Source organism: Equus quagga, chromosome 8 (assembly GCF_021613505.1).
Source record: "Equus quagga isolate Etosha38 chromosome 8, UCLA_HA_Equagga_1.0, whole genome shotgun sequence".
NCBI lineage: Eukaryota > Metazoa > Chordata > Mammalia > Perissodactyla > Equidae > Equus > Equus quagga.
In genome coordinates, this window is record NC_060274.1 from 41,169,275 (window position 1) to 41,191,979 (window position 22,705).

Consider the following 22,705-nt stretch of genomic DNA (forward strand, 5'->3'; position numbering starts at 1 on the left):
TTAAGCAGTCTTGACTCTCAGCGGAGAAGTCTTCACGTATAGGCAAAGCCTGTCTGAACTTTATTGATGGAGGCAAAATGAACTTCTCCCGCCTCTGTGTTTCTGTAGCATGTGTTACAATCTGTGCTATTGAAGCATCTACACTTTGTTGTACAGTTACTTGTTTGCATGAGGCAAGTGATAGGAGGAATTTGATTTTTGTGTGTGTGTGTGATGATTGGCCCTGAGCTAACATCTGTTGCCAATCTTCCTCTTTTTGCTTGAGGAAGCTTGTCCCTGAGCTAACATCTGTGCCAGTCTTCCTCTATTTTGTATGTGGGACGCCACCACAGCATGGCTGGATGAGTGGTGTGTAGGTCTGGCTCGGGATCCGAGCCTGCGAACCCTGGGCTGCTGAAGTGGAGCATGCGAACTTAACCACTGTGCCACCAGGCCAGCCCCTGGAATTTGACTTTTATCTTTATATCACTGGTACCTACTGGAGGGCTGGGCTTTTGGTGGACCTCACGCTTTTTCCATGGCAGGAAGGGAGCGAGGGAGGGAGGGTGTATGCTGAGGAAGGTGTACAGCAAGAGAGGAACACCATCCTGGGGAAAGGCCGAGGCGCTGTGATAGGAAGAGGAGAGGGAGACTCAGGGAGGACTCCTTTCTCCTGCCACTGAGCTGGGCGGCAGGACACCATCCAAGTTCCTGCTCCCGACAGGCACAGTGCTCTGGCACATAATACTTCCCACTGACGAAACACTTGAGACAGTGTTTTGGGCTGTGAGGTTCTCCACTTGGGCCCCTGAAATCACACACTAGCCGGGTGCAGCAGTGTCGCTGGCGGTGGAAGCACACAGGCCACGAGGGAGACCCAGTCCTGAAGCTCAGCTGACGTCCAGATTTGCCACCTATTGTGGATCAGTGACCTTGTAGAAGGACAGATCAGTGACCTTGCAGAAGGATAGATCAATCACCATGTAGAGGATAGATCAATGACCTTGTAGAAAGGTGGGTCAATGTTGAGTGCCCATTTCGGGCTAGGCTGGAGAAACAGGAAACACCTTCATGCCAAAGGAAGGATGAAGGTGTCTGTCAGAAGACAGGAACTGACTGGGGTTTATCCCAAGAACAACTTGAGAGTTTTAGATGACTCCTTCTGCCCTCTGGCAGCAAGCATTTTAGACCGGGGCGGCCATTACTCTGGTAACCTCCCACTGGGCCAAGGCTCAGGGCCCAGAGTCCTCTCAAAGCGGTGGCCCCTCGGGCTGTAGCATTCCCTGGTTTGAGAAAATTGTTCTAATGCTGTTTCCTTCAAGAGGTTCTTCCGCGGGGCCCCTTCTCCTTGGCGTGCTGGCGCAGGCTGCCGTGTTTCTCTGGAGTAGGATACTCTGGAGAGTATCTATCCAGTGTCTATACAGACGTGCCCATGTCTAATCAAGATCCGGTATCTTCATTCTCCGGTTGTCTGTCCTAAACGCTCTTCTCCTTCACCTCGTCCTCCATGCAGTCAGGAGGCTCGCCTGAGACTCTCAGACCACGTCTTCCCCGTTAAGGAAGGGTCACCGTGTGCACGTGGAAACACTGTGGAGGCAGAAGGTTGAGGAACAAAATTTACAAAATTCAATCTCTTAGCTTGTTACTCCCTTCCAGGCAGTCTTCACTCCCCACCGCTCTGCACAGGGCATCTCCTGCAGCCCCTTAGCATGCCTCTGCACTCACCCAATCCTGGAGCGCCTGCCTGCCTGCTCCCCGTCCCTTGGTCCCCCTTCCCCGGACCCAGTTCCCCCTGCTCCAAGGGCCTCTCTCTCACTTGGCGAAACTCTCCAGGAACATTCCAGCCCCTCAGCAGAGCTCTCCTCTGAACGCTGAGGTGTTTTTCTATTTGGACACTTTAAACACTTCAAAACACCTTTTTTCTTTTGAACACTTTTAAAAAACCTTAATAGGATAGGTGTTACTTGAAAAAACAATCTGTGGACAGTGGGAAGAAACTGCCCGCCCCTGGGCGCCCTGTCATCTGCAGCCTCAGACTTGGAAGCTTCTGGGCGCCCATCTCTCACCCCTCCACTTAGTTATGAGCTGCTTGACTGTGGCAGCCTGAGAGCAGCGGTCTTTATGTCTCCAATAAACCTGCTGCCATGGCGCGTGGCAGACTTTCAATACAACAAAGAACCAGAGATGGAAAGGAAGTCACACCCGATGGTGAAGAAAAGCCGAATTTGGTGGCAGAGGACCCAGTAACGGAAGAAGCTTTGAGGTGTTCAGAGTCAGCCTGTGAGCAGGGTTTGCCACACTAAACGGGACACATTTTGGGGACATTAATCTGGTCGAGGTGTGCAAAATGGGTTAAAATGGGAGACTGGTGAGAGGTGACCATCATGGCCTAGGTAGGGAGTGGGAGGGGGCAGGATCTGAGGAGTTCTGAGGAGGAATTGTCAGAACGGAAGATCAGAACGTGTGCCCTGGGAAGTATGAATATAGTGTGAATATACTCTAGGACGTGTATTTGAAACTGGACTCTCTGAAAAATTTGGGAAGTCTGGTGGCTGTGCTCACAGCTGAGGAAGAAGACAGGAAGGAAGTAGGCAGAGGGAGAAAAAGTGGAATGCGAATTGAGGCATTGATGCCACTGACAGGAGAAAAAGGAAGCTCGCCTGGTGGTACGTGCAGGAGACAAGGAACAAGCCTTTTGGCAGGATAACAACTGTCACATCTGATTATGCTGCTAACTTTCACCAAGACCGCCATGGGGTAGAGTTCCTCATCCAGGGTCCCCAGGCACCACAGCCACCCACTGAGGGCGGGAGCCTGTAGAGTCACAGGGCTGCGGGCGATTCCCCCTGGCGGTGCTGGGAAATGCGAGGCTGCTGGAGACTAGCGAGCCTGTGTGCAGGGAGCGGCAGCTGACGGCACTTTCTGCTGACATGCCCTGCTTCCCGGCTTCATTCTCAAAGGGAGCCACGGCTTCTGTCCACCAGGAGCTAGGCGTGTCTCGTTTGTACATATTAGAGGACTCCTGCAACACGCAAGACCAATAGGCACAAAATCATCTGAGCTTATGAGGCCACTTGGCTCTAAGTGTGAGACATTAGAATGAGAACTTTATAGTTACTTCCAGACCTGTGTTAATCACATTCTCTAAATGAAGCTTCAAGCAAACCAGAACAATGTGTGAAAGCACTGTGACACATCCACGGGTGGTGGCAGACCCCCGTTGCATACCATCGTGTCCTTTGCACTGACAGAGCCTGCAGCTGGCAGTCAGGTTGATCCGAGTTCAAATTCCAGCTATGCCGCCAGCTGGAGCCAGCTATCTAACATCTATGATTCTGAATTTCTTCGTCTGTAGCTAAGGCTGGTATTTATTTCCCAGATATATTCAGGGGATTAAATGAGATAAATCCACATAGGGCATGTGGTAGGTTTTCAAAGAAAATGTTTAGTGACCTTCCCCAACTATAGAAAAAATTCTAAGTCTTGGAGCTAAACAGACCAGATTCTCAGCTCTGTCCCCTTTTAGATATGTGACCCCTGGATGTTGAATCATCTTCCTATGCCTGAATTTCGCCAGCCTCATCCCATGGTTGCAGTGGAGGTGGGACACTGGGAGGAGGCCAGCAGGTCCCTCTGCTGAGGGCTAGGTCAGCCCCGCTTGAACACCTTCAATGACAGGAATTCATTGTCTCCTACTTTGTTTTTTTTTTTTGAGGAAGATTAGCCCTGAGCAAACACCTGCTGCCAATCCTCCTCTTTTTGCTGAGGAAGCCTGGCCCTGAGCTAACATCTGTGCCCATATTCCTCTAGTTTATATGTGGGACGCCTACCACAGCATGGCATGCCAAGCAGTGCCATGTCCGCACCCGGGATCCGAACCGGTGAACCCCGGGCCGCTGAGAAGCGGAACGTACACAACTAACCGCTGCACTACCAGGCCGGCCCCTGTCTCCTACTTTTTTTTTTTTTAAAGACTTTATTTTTTCCTTTTTCTCCCCAAAGCCCCCCGGTACATAGTTGTATATTCTTCGTTGTGGGTCCTTCTAGTTGCGGCATGTGGGATGCTGCCTCAGCGTGGTTTGATGAACAGTGCCATGTCCGCACCCAGGATTCGAACCAATAAAACACTGGGCCGCCTGCAGCGGAGCGCGCGAACCTAACCACTCAGCCACGGGGCCAGCCCCTGTCTCCTACTTTTTAAAGCGGAAAGGGATCTTCCAGAGATTACTCAGTCCAGCCCAACTCTTTTACACAGAATGTATTTAATTCCATCATATAAACTAGGAACAAGTTTACCAAGAGAAAATGTGACAATAAGGTAAATACAATAAAAGATCAAAGCAAGCACACATATCCACAGAAAAACCACACCAATTACAAGAATATGCTCAGCACTTCCATTAATATTGGTAGGCTACTTTTTCATTTTTTGCTGATAAGCGATATAGGAAAAATTTAAGAAAAACTTAAAATTGACAAGACAATCAACTGGCTTGTTTTTTCTGTCAGTTGGAAAAGGACTACCTTTGCTCAATTTTATTATGTAATACACTCATCCGGGTAATGAAACATCCATGAACAAATATTTGGCAACCACCATCAGTGGCCAACTCTAATCTCGTCTGTTCATAAAGATTTATCTCTGTTATACTCAAATGCAGACATTCAAAGTTAGAAAGGAATACAATTCAAATAGCGAAAGGTCTTAACTATAGAAAGAGTTAAAGGAGAGGCAACCTTATTTTCAAAAGTACATCCTAAGCCCAGACTAGGCGAATTTTTGGAATAACTCGTAGCATAGCGTTGTTCCTAACTCTCCAAGCAAGCTGCATTTGCAGAGGCAGCTCCTAAAGGTCCCAAGAACAGGAAACAGCCCCGAGCACAGGGCTCACGATGAAGAGCAGGTGGGAGCGAGGAGCGGGCCTGCGTCCTCTTAGTGAAGGAGGGTCGGGGTAAGGAGCTTTTAGGCCAAACTGGGCTTCCCTGAAAAATCTGGGCCAAACTGGGAGAAACAAGCTTCACTCCTGCGCTCAATTCCAATGCGTGGGGTTTTCCTCACACCACTGAGCAACTCTGACACCAGCCGGGTGTCCTAGAATTCAACTCAATTCTGACTCTACCTTGAGATAGTGTCAGATCCCACAGGTTAAGAGCTCAGTCCTGTGAGCCAGCCCTCCTCTTTAGGTGCCAACTGCAGGTCTAGGTTATCACCTGTACTTCTGACCCAATGGCTGTACATCAGAGGTCCCCCGGCTCTCTTGGGTTCAATTTGTTAGCGGCTCACCAAACTCAGAAAACCCGTTACTCACTAGATTACCCGTTTATTACAAAGGACATTGAAGGATACAAAACAACAGCCAGGTGAAGAGATACGTAGGGTGAGTTCCCGAAGCAAAAAGCTTCTGTCCCCGTGGAGTTTGGTGCCCAGCACATGGATGCATTCTGGTTCACAACCTGGAAGCTCTCTGAACCCCCGTCCTTTTGGGTTTTTATAGAGGCTTCATTACAGAGGCAGCATTGATTAAATCATTGGCCATTGGCAATTGATTCAACCTCCAGTCCATCTCCCCTCTCTAGAGGTCAGGGGTAGCACTGAAAGTTCCAACCCTCTAATCGCATGGTTGGTTCTCCTGGCAACCAGGTCCCATCCTTAGGTGCTTCCAAAGTCACCTCATTAACATAAACCTAGTTGGGGTGGCAAGGGGCTTGTTATGAATAACAAGACACCATTTCACCTTTATGACTCTGAAGCATCTTCAGGAAATGAGGACAAGAGACCAAATATTATGACAAAAGATGCTCCCATTGCTCTTAGCACTCAGGAAATCCCAAGGGTTTTGGGACCTGTGAGCCAGGAACGATGGACGAAGACCAAAATATGTATTTGTTATAAATCACACTATCACACTAGCCCAACCTTGGATGTTGAGATTTTAGCTGTACAGTGGCTGTACAATTTCGGAGTTTACTTACAGAATTAGAATGATCTTTAAAAAAAATCTAGAGCAGTCTTTTGTGTAATTATCAATCAGAGATGATATTCACAGATTCTGATAAAACTACGACTCTCCAACTAATGTGACCATGTCTGCAGGCAATAGCGCCGGCAGCCAGGGAGTGCTGATTTGTAAGGATGTGGCCATGGAACTCCTGGGCCCTGCTGTCACATACAAAGTACATAGATCTTTGGCATGCAAAGATTTCCTGGTCTTGGTTTCACTAAGTTTCATGTATCTATTCAAAGATCCATGACACACATTGTAATTTACAATTTTCAAGGGGCATTGTTCCAGTCTCGGGTACTTGCAGCTAGGAGACAAGAAGACCAGAGCCAATGGTAGGGCACTCCTCCTTTTTTTTTTTTTGGTGAGCAAGATTGGCCCTGAGCTAATATCTGTGCCACTCTTCCTCTATTTTGTATGTGGGATGCCACATGGCTTGATGAGTGGTGTGTAGGCCCACGCCTGGGATCTGAACCCATGAACCCTGAGCCGCTGAAGTGGAGCACGTGAACTTAACTACTACGCCACCAGGCCAGCTCCTGGGAACTCCTATTTTAATGTAGCTATTTTCTTAGTTCACATATTACCAGTAACTGAGATGCTCTTTGAAAGTTTCAGGAAACTATGCACTGTGACAGGACTGCCAATTTGGGGATACAGAAGGTACTCAGATACGTCTCTCCAGAATGTCATGGGTTGACTTATCAACATCCTAATAATTTGCACATTTCTTTATCAGCACTCATTCTTAACGTTGACCTTGGAACTTTCTGCAGTAGTCCTCGAAGTGACTGGCCTGGGAGTCCTTGTTTAACGTTCTGAATTGAGTTTGATGTGTCCATGTTCTTGTTGAGCCTCTGGTAAAAAAAGGCTCTCCTTAAACCTGCTGACTGGAAAGAGACGGTCCGGCGCTTTAGGGACTCTCGGAGTTCTCTGGGCAGCAGGCACTGAGCTAAGCACCTTGTGAATGTTCTCTCACTCGGGTCAGTATGTGAGGAGGTGAAGGAGGCACTGTTATCACCTCCACTCCTGGGAGGGAGAGAGGCCACCCAGTCTGGGACCAGCCAGTAAGATTTGAACCCAGGTGTACCCGACTCCACAATTGTTAGGCATAGATCACCTTTGGAAGAACTGCAACGCCCAATCTTTCTTGCTCTCTGCTTGTAAGAAGTCATAAATCAATACCCATCAGGAGCCTGACACTTGCAAACCTTACATGTATTCCTCTATTTGTTTGCAATCGCTGCTGGAACAAATTACCACAAATGCAGTGGCTTTAAACAACCGTTCCTGCAGGTCAGAGGTCTACTGTGGCATGGCAGACCCTTTACACAGGGTGTCAGCCGCTAAAATCAGGGTGCTGGCCAGGGCTGCAGTTCTCAGCTGTGCTTCAAGGCCCTCTTCCGGGACCGCTGGTTGGTGGCAGAATTCATTTCCTTCTCCAGTCTTCCATGCGGCCCTCTCTACCTTCAAGCCAGCAGTGTCACCTCGAGTCCTTGGAACCTGCCGCCAGCTTCCTCTTCCACTTTTAAGGGCTCGAGATTACACCGGACCCACCCAGATATCCGTATTTCAGAAACCTAAATTACATCTGCAAAGTCCCTTTTGCCATGTAATGTAAACTATTCACAGGCAGAACAGCAGGGGACAGAAGGTTGGAAGGTCATGGGGGCCCAAATTCTGTCTCTTAGAACCTCGCGTACTACGGACCCCGAAACAAAACACCCCTCCCTTCAGAAGCACTTCACCTACTCTGCCAGGTGTTCAAGCAGTTACGGCGGTTAGACCGGGCCTCACGTGAACATGGATTAACTCCATATTTGAACATTAAGAAACGCTAGTTAACTAACTGGTAGATTACGCAAAGGCCGATTTTAAAAGGGGTGGGTGGTCTTTAACTTTGACACAGTTCATGTTGACCTCCTCACTTACGAAACAAAAACCATGAAATGGATGCTTATTACACCCCTGCCACCCACCATGTTCTCACCCTTCCAGTGTCTGGAAGTCCCCAGACTCGCTACACCTTCACTCAGGGGTGGCGGTGTGGACCGACACTGCAGCAATGTGGTTTACCCAAAGGGACACATAGAATGTGCACAAAAAAGTGCTCTGAAATTACTTTTAATCAAAGCTCCTCTTAAGTAGATGAAGAATCTTGCTTAAAATCTGAGAAAAAAAAGTCCTTATTCAGCACATTCAGCCTTGATTCAATTTAGCACATATCCTAGTGACATCTTGTTTCACTAGATCATCAGAATCTCTCAATCATTTAATATAATGACACGATTTGGTCTAGGAACACCTTCTCTTCTCTAACAAGAAACAACAGGACAAATAGAGGGAAAAAACCAGCAGGCAAATTAGGGCCATCCCATAGATGAATAAATTATGTGATAAAACAGAGTAAAATATTAACTGTAGAATCTAGGTGGTAGGTATAAGAATTATTCACTGTATAATTAACTTTTTTGCATGTTAAAAACTTTTCATGGGCTGGGGCCAGCCCAGTGGCGTAGTGGTTAAGTTCACGTGCTCGGCTTCAGCAGCCCGGGGTTTGTGGGTTCAGATCCTGGGTGCAGACCTACACACTGCTCATCATCATGCTGTGGCAGCATCCCACATACAAAACAGAGGAAGATCGGCACAGATATTAGCTTAGGGCCAATCTTCCTCACACATACAAATAATAATTTTCATGGGGCCAGCCCTGTGGCCTAGTGGTTAAGTTTGGTGCACTCTGCTTTGGTGACCTGGGTTCTTCCCAGGCATGGACCTACACTACTTGTCAGCAGCCATGCTGTGGCAGTGACCCACATACAAAATAGCGGCAGACTGGCACAGATGTTAGCTCAGGGCCAATCTTCCTCAGAAAAAAAAATTTTTTTTCATAATAAAATATCAAAAAAGAACCATCACACCATCAACAAAATGAAAAGGCAACATACTGAATAGGAGGAAATATTTGTAAATTATCTATCTGAAAAGGGGTTAACATCCAAAATATACAAAGAACTTCTACAACTCAACAGCCAAAAAAAAAAAAAAAACCCCCAAAAAACCAACAAATTAAAAAATGGGCAGAAGATCTGAATAGACTTTTTTTCAAAGAAGACATACAGAAGGTCAACAGGTGGTACATGAAAAGATGCTCGACATCACTAAGCATCAGGGAAATGCCAATCAAAACCACAAGGAGACAGATATCACCTCACACCTGTTAGAACAGCTATCATCAAGACAATAGATAACAAGTCGTGGTGAGGATGTGGAGAAAAGGGAACCCTTGTGTACTGTTGGTGGGAATGTAAATTGGTGCAGCCCCACTAAGGAAAAAAGTATGGAGGTTCCTCAGAAAGTCAAAAATAGAACGGCCATATGATCCAGCAAATCCACTTCTGGGTATTTATCCAAAGAAAATGCAAACACTCACTCTCAAAGATATTTGCACCCCCATGTTCACTGCAGCATTATTCACAGTAGCCAAGACATGGAAACAACTTAAGTGTCCATTGACGGATGAATGGATAAAGAAAATGTGGTATATGTAATGGAATAAAAAAAGAATGAAATCTTGTCATTCGTAACAACATGAATGGACCTTGAGGGCATTATGTTAACTACTGCCAATCCTCCTCTTTTTTGCTGAGGAAGCCTGGCCCTGAGCTAACATCCGTGCCCATCTGCCTCTACTTTAAATGTGGGACACCTACCACAGCATGGCTTTTTGCCAAGAGGTACGATGTCTGCACCCGAGATCCGACTGGTGAACCCCAGGCCGCCAAGAAGTGGAACCTGTGAACTTAACTGCTGCGCCACTGGGCCAGCCCTGCTACATTGGTTTCTAAAAACTACTAAAACTTCACACAGGGGTAACTGTGGGTCCTCTCAGTATGAAACTTCAAAGTGTGTGCAGAGATAACTCAATCAAAATTTGAAATTTTCTTCTTATCTTGCTTTGTAAACCAAAGAGCAAAAGTTCTTTATAGAATTCCAGATGCAGAAGGAATGATAGGATATCACCCATTGGCAACCCTTAATGGACTCTCAGATCTGGGCAACGATAGCTAATGATCATTAGTTTTAGCTTATGACAGGTAAAACTCTTAGAGGAAAAGCTGACAGAGAACTTTATAAGGGATGGAGTGGGCTGGCAGCATCCAAACCTACCATCAGTCTTAACTCTACAAGATGAGAGACAGGCAGGCATTAGGCGCTCCCTGACAGGGAGTATAGAATATCACCTATGAATTATTATTATGAAAAAGCCAAACGGAACAAAAACCACTCCTCTAGACCTGTCGGCATAAAGGAAATATAAGGGACAGAGAAAAAATGTTAAATACCATTAGGATGCATTCTGTAAAATCCACATTTAGAGAGAATTCTATAGGACAAATAGCTCAGTTTCTTCAAATATTAAATTACAAGAAAAACAAAGAGAAGAGAAACTTCTAGATTAAAAAGAAACTTATATCAACAAAATGTAAGATATAGATCTTCTCTGGATCCTGATTCCAACAAATCAACTGTAAAGACCTAAGAGACAGGGGCCAGCCCTGTGGCCAAGTGGCTAAGTTCACGTGCTCTGCTTCAGCGGCCCAGAGTTTCACAAGTTCGGATCCTGGGCACAGACACAGCACCGCTCATCAAGCCATGCTGGGGTGGCGTCCCACATGCCACAACTAGAAGGACCCACAACTAAAAATACACAACTATGTACCTGGGGCTTCGGGGAGAAAAAGGAAAAATAAAATCTTTAAAAACAAAACCCCCAAAACAAAGAGACAATCAGGGAAACTTGAATACTGATTGGATATTTGATATTTATAAAACGTGTCAGCTGTCTTAAGACAATGGTATTGTGGTTATGTCTAAAAAGTGTCCCATCTTTAGAGAGACACACTGAAGTAAGGAGACATGAAAACAATTCATACCTATAACAGGATTCAAACCAATCCACTGGGAGGAGGGCTCAGGTGGGGATACAGGTAAAACAAAACTGACCACAGGATAACTGCTGAAGTTGGAGGATGAGTACACAGGGGTTCATTATACTATTCTCTTTATTTTTGTGTATTTTTGAAAATTTCCATAATAAAATAAGTTTTTAAAATGAGAGTTTTGTTTTGATAGTATTGTATTATAAAACATTAAAAGCTTTCCTTTTTTAATGAAGACTTCCAGGCAGAAAAATATAATTTTCTGATGGACCATTAATGGGTACATTAACTTAAATCTTACAATAGTTACTTAGAAACTGACACAGAAAATAACTTTTAAATTATTGTACAAATTACTGAATATTACTGTATCAATAATACCAATAAAAGTTGGAATTTTAAGCCAAAAGAAGAAAACTGATGAATTTAACTTCAATTCTATATAGAGTGTGGGCTCTGGAGTCAGCCAAATCTAGGTTTGTATTCTAGCACTGCCATTTTCTATCGACTAGATAAATGTTTTCTGGCAAACCATTTACCCTCTCTGAGCCTCAGGTTCCACATCTTTAAAGTGGGGGTAATAAAATTTCTTGATCAGTAAAACACTTAGCACAGGGCTTGCCACATAGTAAGTACTCATTAAATAACTAAAATAATTCTGCTATCCTATTTCATCAATTCTAAATGCACACGTTTTCATATTCTAACATCTCTAAAATCAGGATGCATATCATAAGTGATGGCGTATCATGGTTTAATTGGCAGAGTTTTTCTTTCTTTTGTGGTATGTAAAATACTGACGCATACTACAAATAGATAGCATCTGAGATTCAATACACTATGGTAACCATCATGGTAAAGCCATATTCCCAATTTCTGCTTTAAGATTGTTCTGAATATATGATAACCAATTTGAAATTTAAAAAATTTCAAAGGATGAGCAAAATATTTCCAACACATCACAAACAGAACAGTTTTGAGACAAATTATTTTTGTAAAAAATGGTTTATCAATTCCATTTTTGTATAAAACACATGGGAGAAATCTAGCCAATCAACACACAGCTGTTGCCACATGAAAAGGTACTTTTATCAAACTTCGAGTCTAAGAACGTACAAATGTTTCTTTTATGATGTCTACAGTAATTGTCTATGCTTTTCCATTTAACTGTTTTAAAAATTCCACATATCCCCATTATTTCTTCTGTCTCAGTTACAGTACAATGACGGGGAGGAAGAGGGTTGGTTAAAACAACTCTCTAAGCAGTTTTCTGCTGTCCCTTCTTTCCAATTAGAGACTTGTGGATGTGAGGGATCACACCTAGAATGAAAGGAAAAGAAAGAGTATTATTAAAAAAACCTTTAAGCTGGCTATATCTTATACTTCAGTGCCTCAACCAAAAAGAGCAATTATACAAAGAATGAAATTTACTTAAGTCCTCTTTCACATTCTGATCCTGTTAAAAAGTATTTACATCAGGACTCCCCTCTCTTTAGAGGGGTTTGGGAACCCCTCTAAAACTGTATGTAAAATGGTATGATTTAATGTTTTTTGGAGAGGAGTAATCATAGCTTTCAAGAGGTTCTCCAAAGGTGATCCAAAAAGGATTAAGAGCCACCAACTTACATCCCATCTTCACCGATCCGGACTCATCTGACTTTCAACATTAATCAATTTCTCAAGATCATTTTTCAAACATAGTTTACAGGGTATGGGAAATATCTTAAACACCAGGTTTTAAATATCATATATGAAATTTAAATAAAGAACTTACTAAAATAAAAATAGCACTGTATATGGCTACAAGGAGAAGAAATATTTATGAATCATAATGAAAAGAAGCCTAGATGTGTAATAGATTTAACACTTAAGGAATTTAAGTTTATGTTTTATAATTGGCTATTCAAATGCATTAAATCACTGATCCGAATTATATTTTAGTTAGAAAGGCCAACAGCAATCTAGGTTGAAGAGGTAATTAATACATACCACCCCCAGCTATGGTAGCCTTGATAAGAGAATCCAACTCTTCATCACCGCGGATCGCAAGCTGCAAGTGACGCGGAGTGATCCGCTTTACTTTAAGATCCTTGGAAGCATTACCTGCCAGCTCCAGCACCTACAAGGCATCCGTGAGAGCACATCAAACAAAGAGTGAATGTTTAAGGATTCGGTGTAGACTTGCAATCATAGCTAAAAAGATCACTATAGACTCTGTACATAAAACACACAAAATACATAAACCAATAATACATTTTTCTTTTTCATATTTCTATAATGCCTTTATAGAACTCTCATTACTTCATTTGACCCTTTCATATTCATTGTCTGCAAGAGCACTAGAGACTTGAGAAAAAAACCTGAAAACCTACCTCTACAGAAAGGACAAGGGATAATACTATCCTTTAGCCAAGATTCTAAATGTGAACATCTAGAAAAATCATGTATTTTTTTTTTCTTTTTCCTTTGAGGAAGATTAACCCTGAGCTAACATCTGCCACCAATCTTCCTCTTTTTGCTGAGGAAGACTGGCCCTGAGCCAACATGCGTGCCCATCTCCCTCCACTTTATACGTGGGATGCCCACCACAGCATGTCTTGCCAAGCAGTGCCACATCCGCACCCAGGATCCGAACTGACGAACCCCGGGCCACAGAGAAGCAGAACGTGTGAACTTAACTGCTGGGCCACCGGACTGGCCCCTATGAGAGTTTATTTTTGCACTGCCCTTAACGGTTGGAATTTACCTTAGTACTGGTAGCAAGTTTAAAAATATAATTAAAATAATTTCTTATTCAGAGTTTTTAACATCACTGAGCCCTATAATCTGTAGGCAATAAGCTAAAAGCCCTACTGGGAATTTTCAATTAGAGGAATCTCAAAGTCCCAGCTGGCCATAAAACTGCATTTTTAATTTATTTTTTGCCTCCATAGTTGAGACTGTCCATAATTCAATGTTAAATCTCCAATGGGACACAAATGACTTAGTGAGGCTAATGAAATGACAGCAATGATAATTAACATACAGGTTACACCTATATCTTTCAGCCTAGCTCTCAACCATATCTTTCCTGAGTGAGAACCCTTCCTTTGTTTCTGCTAGGTTGGCTATCTCTACTACTAGACTTGCTTACTATCAAATTACTTCTCTGGCTTGGAATGTAGCTGAAGGAGTTTCATGGCTTTCCATTTGTTTTCCTTAAGAGGGGCTGGGATGGAGGAAGTGATGGTCATGACCTAAGAATTACGAACTCGTACTCAATTAACTTATCTTCCTGAAATGTCAAACTGAACAGATACAGCATTTTACGCATACAACCATGCAGAGAACCAGAAGGACTGATTAAGTCTTTTACCAAATTTCATATCATCTTATTTGTGATTTTTTTTACATATCATCATACTGGCAAAACCTTATCCTACCCCAACTCTTCATTCACTAAGAAGTTATGCTGTAACTTCACAAATATCACATTGATTACATACATACTTCAGAGTTAATTAGTAGTACAGTATTTAAATTATTTTACATTCCTTTGTCATGTCACTTAAATATATGGATTGTTGACTCTTGCTTAACTTTAAAACGAGTACACCAAGGTTCTTTTTGACATTGGTACTAGGTAATAGGCTGATAAGATACATCTAAAACTGCTATTAAGGAAGCCAATGAGCATATGCGTCTTTTTTGTTTCAAACCCATATTCCAAGGGTTTCAGCCATTTACAGTCTAGGTCACCTTTTAGATTCCCATAGATGACAGACATTTGCCCCACAAACCTCAGCAGTGAGGTACTCCAGAATTGCAGCACTGTACACTGCAGCAGTGGCACCGACCCTTCCGTGGCTTGTGGTACGAGTCTTCAAATGTCTGTGGATGCGGCCCACGGGAAACTGAAAGAGACATCACCCAAACGGGGAAGCATGAAGAGTCTTAACACTGCATTACTGAGTGTAATCAAAGGTTGAATAATGAGTAAAGCATGAAATAAAAAATTTGGTTACAGATATTAGAAGCCAAACTTATTTGGCAATTAAGAGTTTCCAGGGCCTGTGTGTTTTGCCCTAGTAATCAGCCTAATATCTTCATGCCTACTTTTATCCTGCTAAGCAGAGAATAAAAGTTTAAAAAACAAGAACCACCACAGGGTTTTATGAATTAATTTCTGCATAATATGGAATGTCATTATAAAATGAAGAGAAACTATGCTGTGCAGCCATCAACTGCATATCCCACATGGCCTAATAACTGTATTATATCTAATTAATTCCTTCACATAACAGCCTCATGTGACTTTGAACCTCCACCACCTTCCTTGGGCCCCAACTCTATTCTTCTTTCCTCAGTTTCAAGAGGTGACCTGATAGCTAAGAAAAACCAACAACTATTCTCTCATTATGACTCTTTCTCCTTTCTGAGAAGAAGTACTTGCTCACTTCCAAGGTATCCTAATCCTCGTCTGTGCCCTTGACTGTCCCCCATCAACTTTCTTACAGACCTTCCTCACCCTGTTACTGCTCCAGCATTTCAACAGCTCCAATTATTACTTCCTTTCCACTGGCTCCTTTCCTTCTGCACACTTCACTTAAAATTTCTCCACGTCTATGGCAACTGCTTCCAGTTACAGTCCAGATATCTCCTTTCCAGCACAAAACTTAAAAGCAAATCCTGAAACCCTTATTGTCACCCATTTTCTCCTAATCCAAACTTAGCTTCTGTTAAACACCATTCTTAAAGGCCAGTGGTGACATTTTAATTATGGAATCTATTAAACACTTCTAGATTGCATCCTTAAGGAGAAAAGGCACAACTTTTGTTGCTGTTGTTTATACTCCTTCCCTAAGTAATTCTGAGCTCCCTAAGAGCAGGATCCATGCCTTATTCCCCTCAGCATGCTCAGTGACTGGCATGTTGTCTGACACAAAGAAGGACCTCAAAAACCATTTCTTCTTAGGCTGCAGAGATTACATAGAATTCTAATAGTAACTCTGATTCCTCTTCAGTCTTTCCTTTCTCTGACTCAAATACCATGTGTTTCTGAGGCATCCATCAATGTCTTTGTGTTTCTTTCTCATGCTCTACTTAGGAAACTCATCCATAGCATGAACTGCCAATTTTATATAAACGATCTTAAACTTGTAATTCTTTCAATCACCTCTCTTGGAAAGCTGGACTCAAATCTACAACTTTTGGACATTTTTACACAGATATTTTGGTGGAACTTCAAAATGACTCCACTGAAATTTATTCTTTCATAACTTGCCCCTACTACAAACTCCTCTGTCCTTCAGGTTCTAAGCCTTAGAGAAACCTTTCTTTGACTTTCCTCTCAACCCTATATCTCTCCTCCCACTTTCTGGGAGCACACACACACCTTCTATTCTTTTCATCCCACTCCGGTTCAAGTATGTATCTTATTCCTAAACACCGCAATAGCCTCCATCTGTCTTCTATCTCCTACTTCAAATTAAGGACATTTCAAATAAACTCTAATTAAGATTTACATGATGTTCTAAAATATAGAATGTACCCATAGAAGGTAAGTTGCTGTCTCCCTTCTTTCAGTACCACCTGGATCATATCATCCTCTTACTCAAAAACTTTCAATGGTTCACCACTGCCAAGAGGATAAAATCCAAACCCTACAGCCTGGCCTTTAAACTTTCCTGTTTAAAAAGTGTCTCTTATACGTAGGGAATAATTTTTACTCAGCCAGAAAATTTTGAGTTTGTGGTTTAAATTTGCAAATATATGAAATTTGAAAATATTTAGTGTTTTGAGCATATCACTCAGGCTAAAACTGAAGCGACTGGGGAAATAATCAATGGTTAGTTCATTATTCTATCCAAAATTCTATCTCACCCTGTAAGTTAACGTACTACTACAAACACCTCTTCAAAACAAAAACCACAGCATACTCACTTCGATATGATACAATGTATAAAAGAAACAGGAACACAATTATAATCTAGAAATAACAGATTTTAAGAGAGCAAAATCACCAAATTAATTTAAGATCTTTCCATAACGTGTTCTCATTTGGAAGAAGAGAATACAAATTAAAAGACAGATGCTTTATGATTTAAATTTTGACCAACTAATCTCATTATTAAAGGTCAATAGTACAAGTACATTTTTGCAATTAATGGAACATCTATGGATCATGAATTACAACAGTAAAGAAAATAATTTAATAGTGAATTATGATAGCATGGATACATCACCTGTAGCCCAGCTCTCTGTGAGCGAGACACTGCCTTAGCTTTGGCCTTCCCACTGTCCTTTCCAGCTTTGCCTCCAGCCTAAGTGAAAAAAAGCTCCAGATGAAGAGTTGAAAATGCTATTTCAAAAATATTCAGAAAACAAAATTTCTTCTAGTTTTATGTTAGGTGTTAAAAAAAACAATCTGGGTGATCTCCTTCCTCAATTTTAAATATATGTGTGTTATACTAACATTTGCTAATTTATACAAAAATCAGGTTGGAGCCTGGCCTGGTAGCGTAGTGGCTCCACCTCAGAGGCTTGGGGTTTGCCGGTTCGGATTCTGGGCACGGACCTCCACACTGCTCATCAAGCCATGCTGTGGTGACATCCCACATAGAAGAACTACAAGGACCTACAACTAGGATATACAACTATGTACTGGGACTTTGAGGTGGGGGGTGGGGGAAGAGGAAGATTGGCAACAGATGTTAGCATGTTAGCTCAGGGCCAATCTTCCTCACACACACAAGAAACAAGCTTAAAAAAAATGAGGTCAAGGGGCCAGCCCCGTGGCTGAGTGGTTGAGCTCCTGCGCTCCGCTGCAGGCGGCCCAGGGTTTCATCGGTTCGAATCCTGGGTGCGGACATGGCACCACTCATCGAGCCATGCTGAGGCAGCATCCCACATACCACAGCTCGAAGGACCCACAAGTAAGAATACACAACTATGTACCTGGGGGCTTTGGGGAGAAAAAGGAAAAAAATAAAATCTTTAAATACAGTTACCACCTGATGTACTCGGAGTTAGGATTTTAGAAAAAAAAATGAGGTCAAACCTTAAATACTTATTTAAAATGAGATTTAAAAAGAAAATTTGAAGATATTTCTCAAATTTTAGACTGAAGAATCTTCATTGAGTCAACATAACTTTTATGCTGGAAATATTACGTAATGAAATAATTTTTTTGGGTGTGAGGAAGACTGTCACTGAGCTAATATCTGTGACCTTCTTCCTCTATTTTCTATGTGGGATACCACCACAGCATGGCTTGATGAGTGATGTGTAGGTCTGCACCTGCGATCCAAACCCATGAACCCCAGGCTGCCAAAGTGGAAGATGCAAATTTAACCTCTATGCCACTGGGCTGGCCCCTAAAATAATTTTTTACAATGTCAACATATATAATTTCCACAGAAATATTCAGAACTTCGCTCTCTGGGAGGAAAAAAAAGCACCTTAAAAAAAAATTTAAACATAGAATTATCATATGCTCCAGCAATTCCACTTCTAGGTATATACCTAAAGAACTGAAAGAAGGGACTCAAAGAAATGTTTGTACACCCATGTTCATAACAGTATTAATCATAATAGCTAAAAGATGGAAATAGCTCAAATGTCCATTGTGTATAAATGGATAAACAAAACGTGGTGTATACGTACAATGGAATAGTATTGAGCTGTAAAAAGGAAGGAAATTCTTGATACATGCAACAGCACGGATAAACCTTGAAGACATTATGCTAAGTGAAATAAGCCTGTCAAAGAAGAACAAATATTGTATGATTCCACTTACATGACATTACGTAGTTAAAATCATAGAGACAGAAAGTAGAATTGTGGTTGCCAGAGGCTGGGGAGAGGGGTGGAACGGAGAGTTATTGTTTAATGAGTACAGAGTTTAAGTTTGGGAAGATGAAAAAGTTCTGGACACACTGGAAGTGATGGTTGCAAAACAATATTAATGTACTTAATGCCACTGAATTGTATGCTTAAAAATGGGGCCAGCCCAGTGGCCCAGCGGTTAAGTGTGCATGCTCCGCTTCCGCGGCCCGAGGTTTGCCAGTTCGGATCCCAGGTGCTGGCGTGGCACCGCTTGGCAAGCCATGCTGTGGCAGGCACCCCACATATAAAGTAGAGGAAGATGGGCACGGATATTAGTTCAGGGCCAGGCTTCCTCAGCAAAAAGAGGAGTATTGGCAGCAGGTGTTAGCTCAGGGCTAATCTTCCTCAAACAAACAAACAAAGGCCAAAATAGTAAATTTTATGTATATTTTATAATTAAAAAAAAAAGACCTTCAAACTTACACTAATGGGGTTAAACGAATACGATTTCAAGTCATAGAAAATAAATACTTCTCAAATAATCTTAATATTTACTAATAGGATATGGTATATAAATGCAATGGAATATTATGCAGCCATTTCAGCAAATGAGGTACAGATATGTGCTGATAAAGAACAATCCACAAAACACATTTCTTCGTGAAAAAGGCAAGGTATACGCAAGCGGAGTGAGCCTTTGTTTATGTAAAATGGGGTATTACAGAGTGTGTGTACACACACATTTCTAGAAGGTGACACAATAAGGTAGACAAGTTATTTGCCTCTAGGGAGGGAATACTGAAGATCTGTATTGAGAGGGAAACCAATGTTCTCTTTTGGACTGTCTGATTTTACCATTTAAATATATTATTTCTTCACTGAAAAAAAGACAACAAAGAAATTAGTTTACAAGAATGGCTAGCTGTGTGAAGGTCTATATTTTTGAAGTAGAGGGTAAGATATGCAACGGCACATCCCCTTTGTAACACTTTTCTTAAAAATTTTTTTAAGTTAAAAGTCAACTGTACATAGTCTCTTAATTGTCTCTCTCAGTTGACTTAATGTTCCTCTCTCAAAACCACATTAAAAAAAAATTAAAGGCCTTGGCAGGCATCAGAAGCAGGAAAAAAAGCCTAAGAACTAATTCGTATCTCTTTCTTACCTTTAATAATTTAGCAAGAGAGACTGATTTAACACAGAGAACTGAGAATCTCTAGATTTCCACCAGGATGCCCCATATATTTTAAGAATTTCTGACCATATTGCTACAGAAAAAAAGATACTGCATAATTTTTTGATATCTGAGGTCAGCTCCAGTAACAATATATTCCCACTTATTCCTCAAATAAAGCAATCTTTTCAGCTGTATTTGCTCTGGTATAAAACTTTTAAAACTTCTCAACTGGTATATGAGTCTAAAACTATCATCCTGGTGTGTCTCTATGACTGCATTATAAAATAAGAACTAGTTATCAATTAAAAGCCATCAACTGCAAAACTCACTAGGCTTCCCAATTTACTCTTCTTAGGCAATTTTATCCTTACTCTTTCAAATGCATATTTGTTCTTTTATCTATTTGCTTTTTAAGGACAGAGACATGAAATCAGCTTTTAAAAACCTCAACATATTAAATGACTATTTCCAAGGTTTTTGAGACTCCAGACACATTACTTACATTTAACAAACTTCTATGGTATCAAACCTGTATGAGTATAAAACTATACAGTAAATGAGTATTTTCTTTTCATAACTCCCTCAAAACTGCGCACACGCTCCCAACCTGCACATTCATTTTAGTATATCTGATGGCTGATAGAGAAAAAAAATGCAAGCGCTACAAAATTTTTCATTCTAAGAACTGGTATTAACTAAGAATTTATTTATTCTAAGAACTGGCGTTAACCTGGTCCAAAATATACCTATAGAGAGAACTGGAGCACATTTCATACAGAACAACCTGAAAACTGGATACCAAGATACTTTCATACTAGCCTAACAGACACAGGCTCACTTCCCCTCAAGTTTAAAATCTTAAAAACAAGAATGACAACTCGACTCCTCCTACCTTTCTAGCTTACTCGAACGCCTACGTATTTTCAGCTCCTGGTACAGGGAGACCCCGTATGCAACATGTCGCTGCAGAGTAAACGCGCGACACCTTAAAACCAGCAAGGATCACGCAAATCGTCAGCTCGAGAAGCCAGGCTCCAGAGTCGCTGTCACCGGTGCCTCGGTACGGGCACTGCACAGTGATCGCACTCCAGGTCACAGGGACCGACGCGCTCGTCCCTAAGCGCTGGCCCCGCTCTGAGCCTCGAGACTGTCACACATCCACCCGCTCTGCGCGGCTCGGGCTGGGCCCCGCGCGACGCCACCCCACACTCGGGCGCCCTCTCCTCCTCTCAACTTTCCAGGGGGCCGAGCTCGCGCTCTCACGTTTCGGAAACGCCGCACTTTTCCTCCCGAGCTCTGCCTCAGGACGAAACCCCGCACAATTCAGGACTCAAAGTCGGTCGCAGGGGGCGCGGAGGTGCTGCCGCGCCGCCAGGGCCGCCCCGGCCTCGGCCCGCTCCCCTCGCTTCGCCCGGGCGCCACGGAGAGCAAAGCTGGGACCGCGGCAGCCCCGCCGTCACCGCTGCCATCACCGCCTGACGCGCGCCCGCCTGACGCCCGCCCCGCCGTCACCGTCGCGCCTCACGCCCGCCGCCCCTCACACTCGCCGCCTCAACAGGTAGCGGCGTCGCCCAGCTATCGCCGCCCGCCCACCCCGGCCGCCCAGGCACCCTCACCATGGTCTTGGCTGCTCCCGCCCTCGCTCCCGCCGAGCCGCTGCCGCCGCTGCTGCCGCTGCCGCCGCTCCCGGAGCACCGACCGCCGCCGCCGGAGCCGGGACAATAACCGGGACCCGCCTCGCGCCGCCCCGACCAATGCCTGCTCGCCTTGCTCGTTTGAACCCCGGCGGCCGCCCAATCGGACGCCTCCTTCTAGCCAGACCCCGCCCCTTGGCACCTCCTCCCTAACGGCTGTTTGTTTTTGCACACGGCACGCGGAGGCGGGGCCTCCAGCCCCAACACGGCCGCGCCTGTGCGCGAGCAGGGGCGGGGCCACGCTCCGCTCTCTGCCAGTCTCCACGGGCCGAGTCTGACGAACGGAGGGACAGACCAATGAGGGCAGACGGCTGGCGGAAATCAGCCAATGAGAACATCGCCCGCGAGCCAGGGAGGCGGGCCTCCGGGAACGACAGCGGGATTAGTCAATGGTGAGGCGATTGGCGGTGGCGGTAGCTTTCCCGCTAGTTCTCGGCGTTGGCTCTTGGGGTTCTGAGAGCTGTTTGGGAGGAAACCGTTGTGGGGTGGCTTCTCGCGGCGGGTTTTCACAGACTTCGAGGGTTTTTTTCGTGCTAGCTGGGACTCGTCTCGTGGCGGGCACTCTTCCCGGGCAGCGGCCCTCTTCCTCAGCTCTTTCCCGCCGGCGTTAGGTTAGCCGTGAGGACGCGCAACGAAAAGGGAGAGAAGCTCTGAAATGGGGTCAGCGTCCCCGCGGCCGCTGCGAAGCGGAGGGACTGCGCGAAGGCGGGCGTGGCCGGCTCTCCCGCGGGCTGGCCCGGCAGGGTCCCCGCGGCGCCCACCCCACGGCTGGGACAGCCCGTCAGCCCCTGGACCGCACGGCCAGCGCTCGCCGGCGCCCAGGCCCGGGTTCCCGGGTCTTCCGACCCGTTGCAGCTTTCTGCCTTTCCCTCTTTCCCCGGTTTCGTGCACTGTCCGCGCCAGGCCGCGTTCGGGGTGCCAGGAGCCGGCAGTCCACGCGGGGGTTGCGAGCTAGCGGGGTTTTCCCAGGCTGGCATTTCACAAATGTGTCACCAGCTGGGCAGATCCTGTTCCAAAGTGTGAATTGTTTTCTTTCTGACACGGAGGAAGCAACGCGGGGGATGTGAGTTTGAGGAGAGGAAGGGGGCGAGCTTCCAAATAAGAGTT

At 44.1% G+C, this 22,705-nt stretch overlaps 1 protein-coding gene across 1 annotated transcript; it reads right to left on the reverse strand.

The window, feature by feature from the left end:
• Nucleotides 1–11,910: 11,910 nt before the first annotated feature.
• On the reverse strand, nt 11,911–21,638 carry LOC124243986 (histone H2A.V). The gene is made up of 5 exons (XM_046670143.1): nt 21,521–21,638; nt 17,149–17,226; nt 14,704–14,817; nt 12,914–13,043; nt 11,911–12,244 (listed from the first exon to the last, which is right to left on the reverse strand). The coding sequence occupies exons 1-5, from the start codon at nt 21,521–21,523 to the stop codon at nt 12,183–12,185; spliced, it is 387 nt and encodes a 128-aa protein (XP_046526099.1). The 5' UTR covers nt 21,524–21,638; the 3' UTR covers nt 11,911–12,182.
• Between the last annotated feature and the right edge of the window lie 1,067 nt (nt 21,639–22,705).

What these genes read in the sequence shown, in the direction of transcription:
- LOC124243986 (XM_046670143.1), bottom strand. An exon ending in CACAGAGAGCTGGGCTACAG is followed by an intron (nt 14,818 to 17,148) that starts GTGATGTATCCA and finishes TGTCTCTTTCAG; the next exon opens with TTTCCCGTGGGCCGCATCCA. An exon ending in TGGAGTACCTCACTGCTGAG is followed by an intron (nt 13,044 to 14,703) that starts GTTTGTGGGGCA and finishes GATGCCTTGTAG; the next exon opens with GTGCTGGAGCTGGCAGGTAA.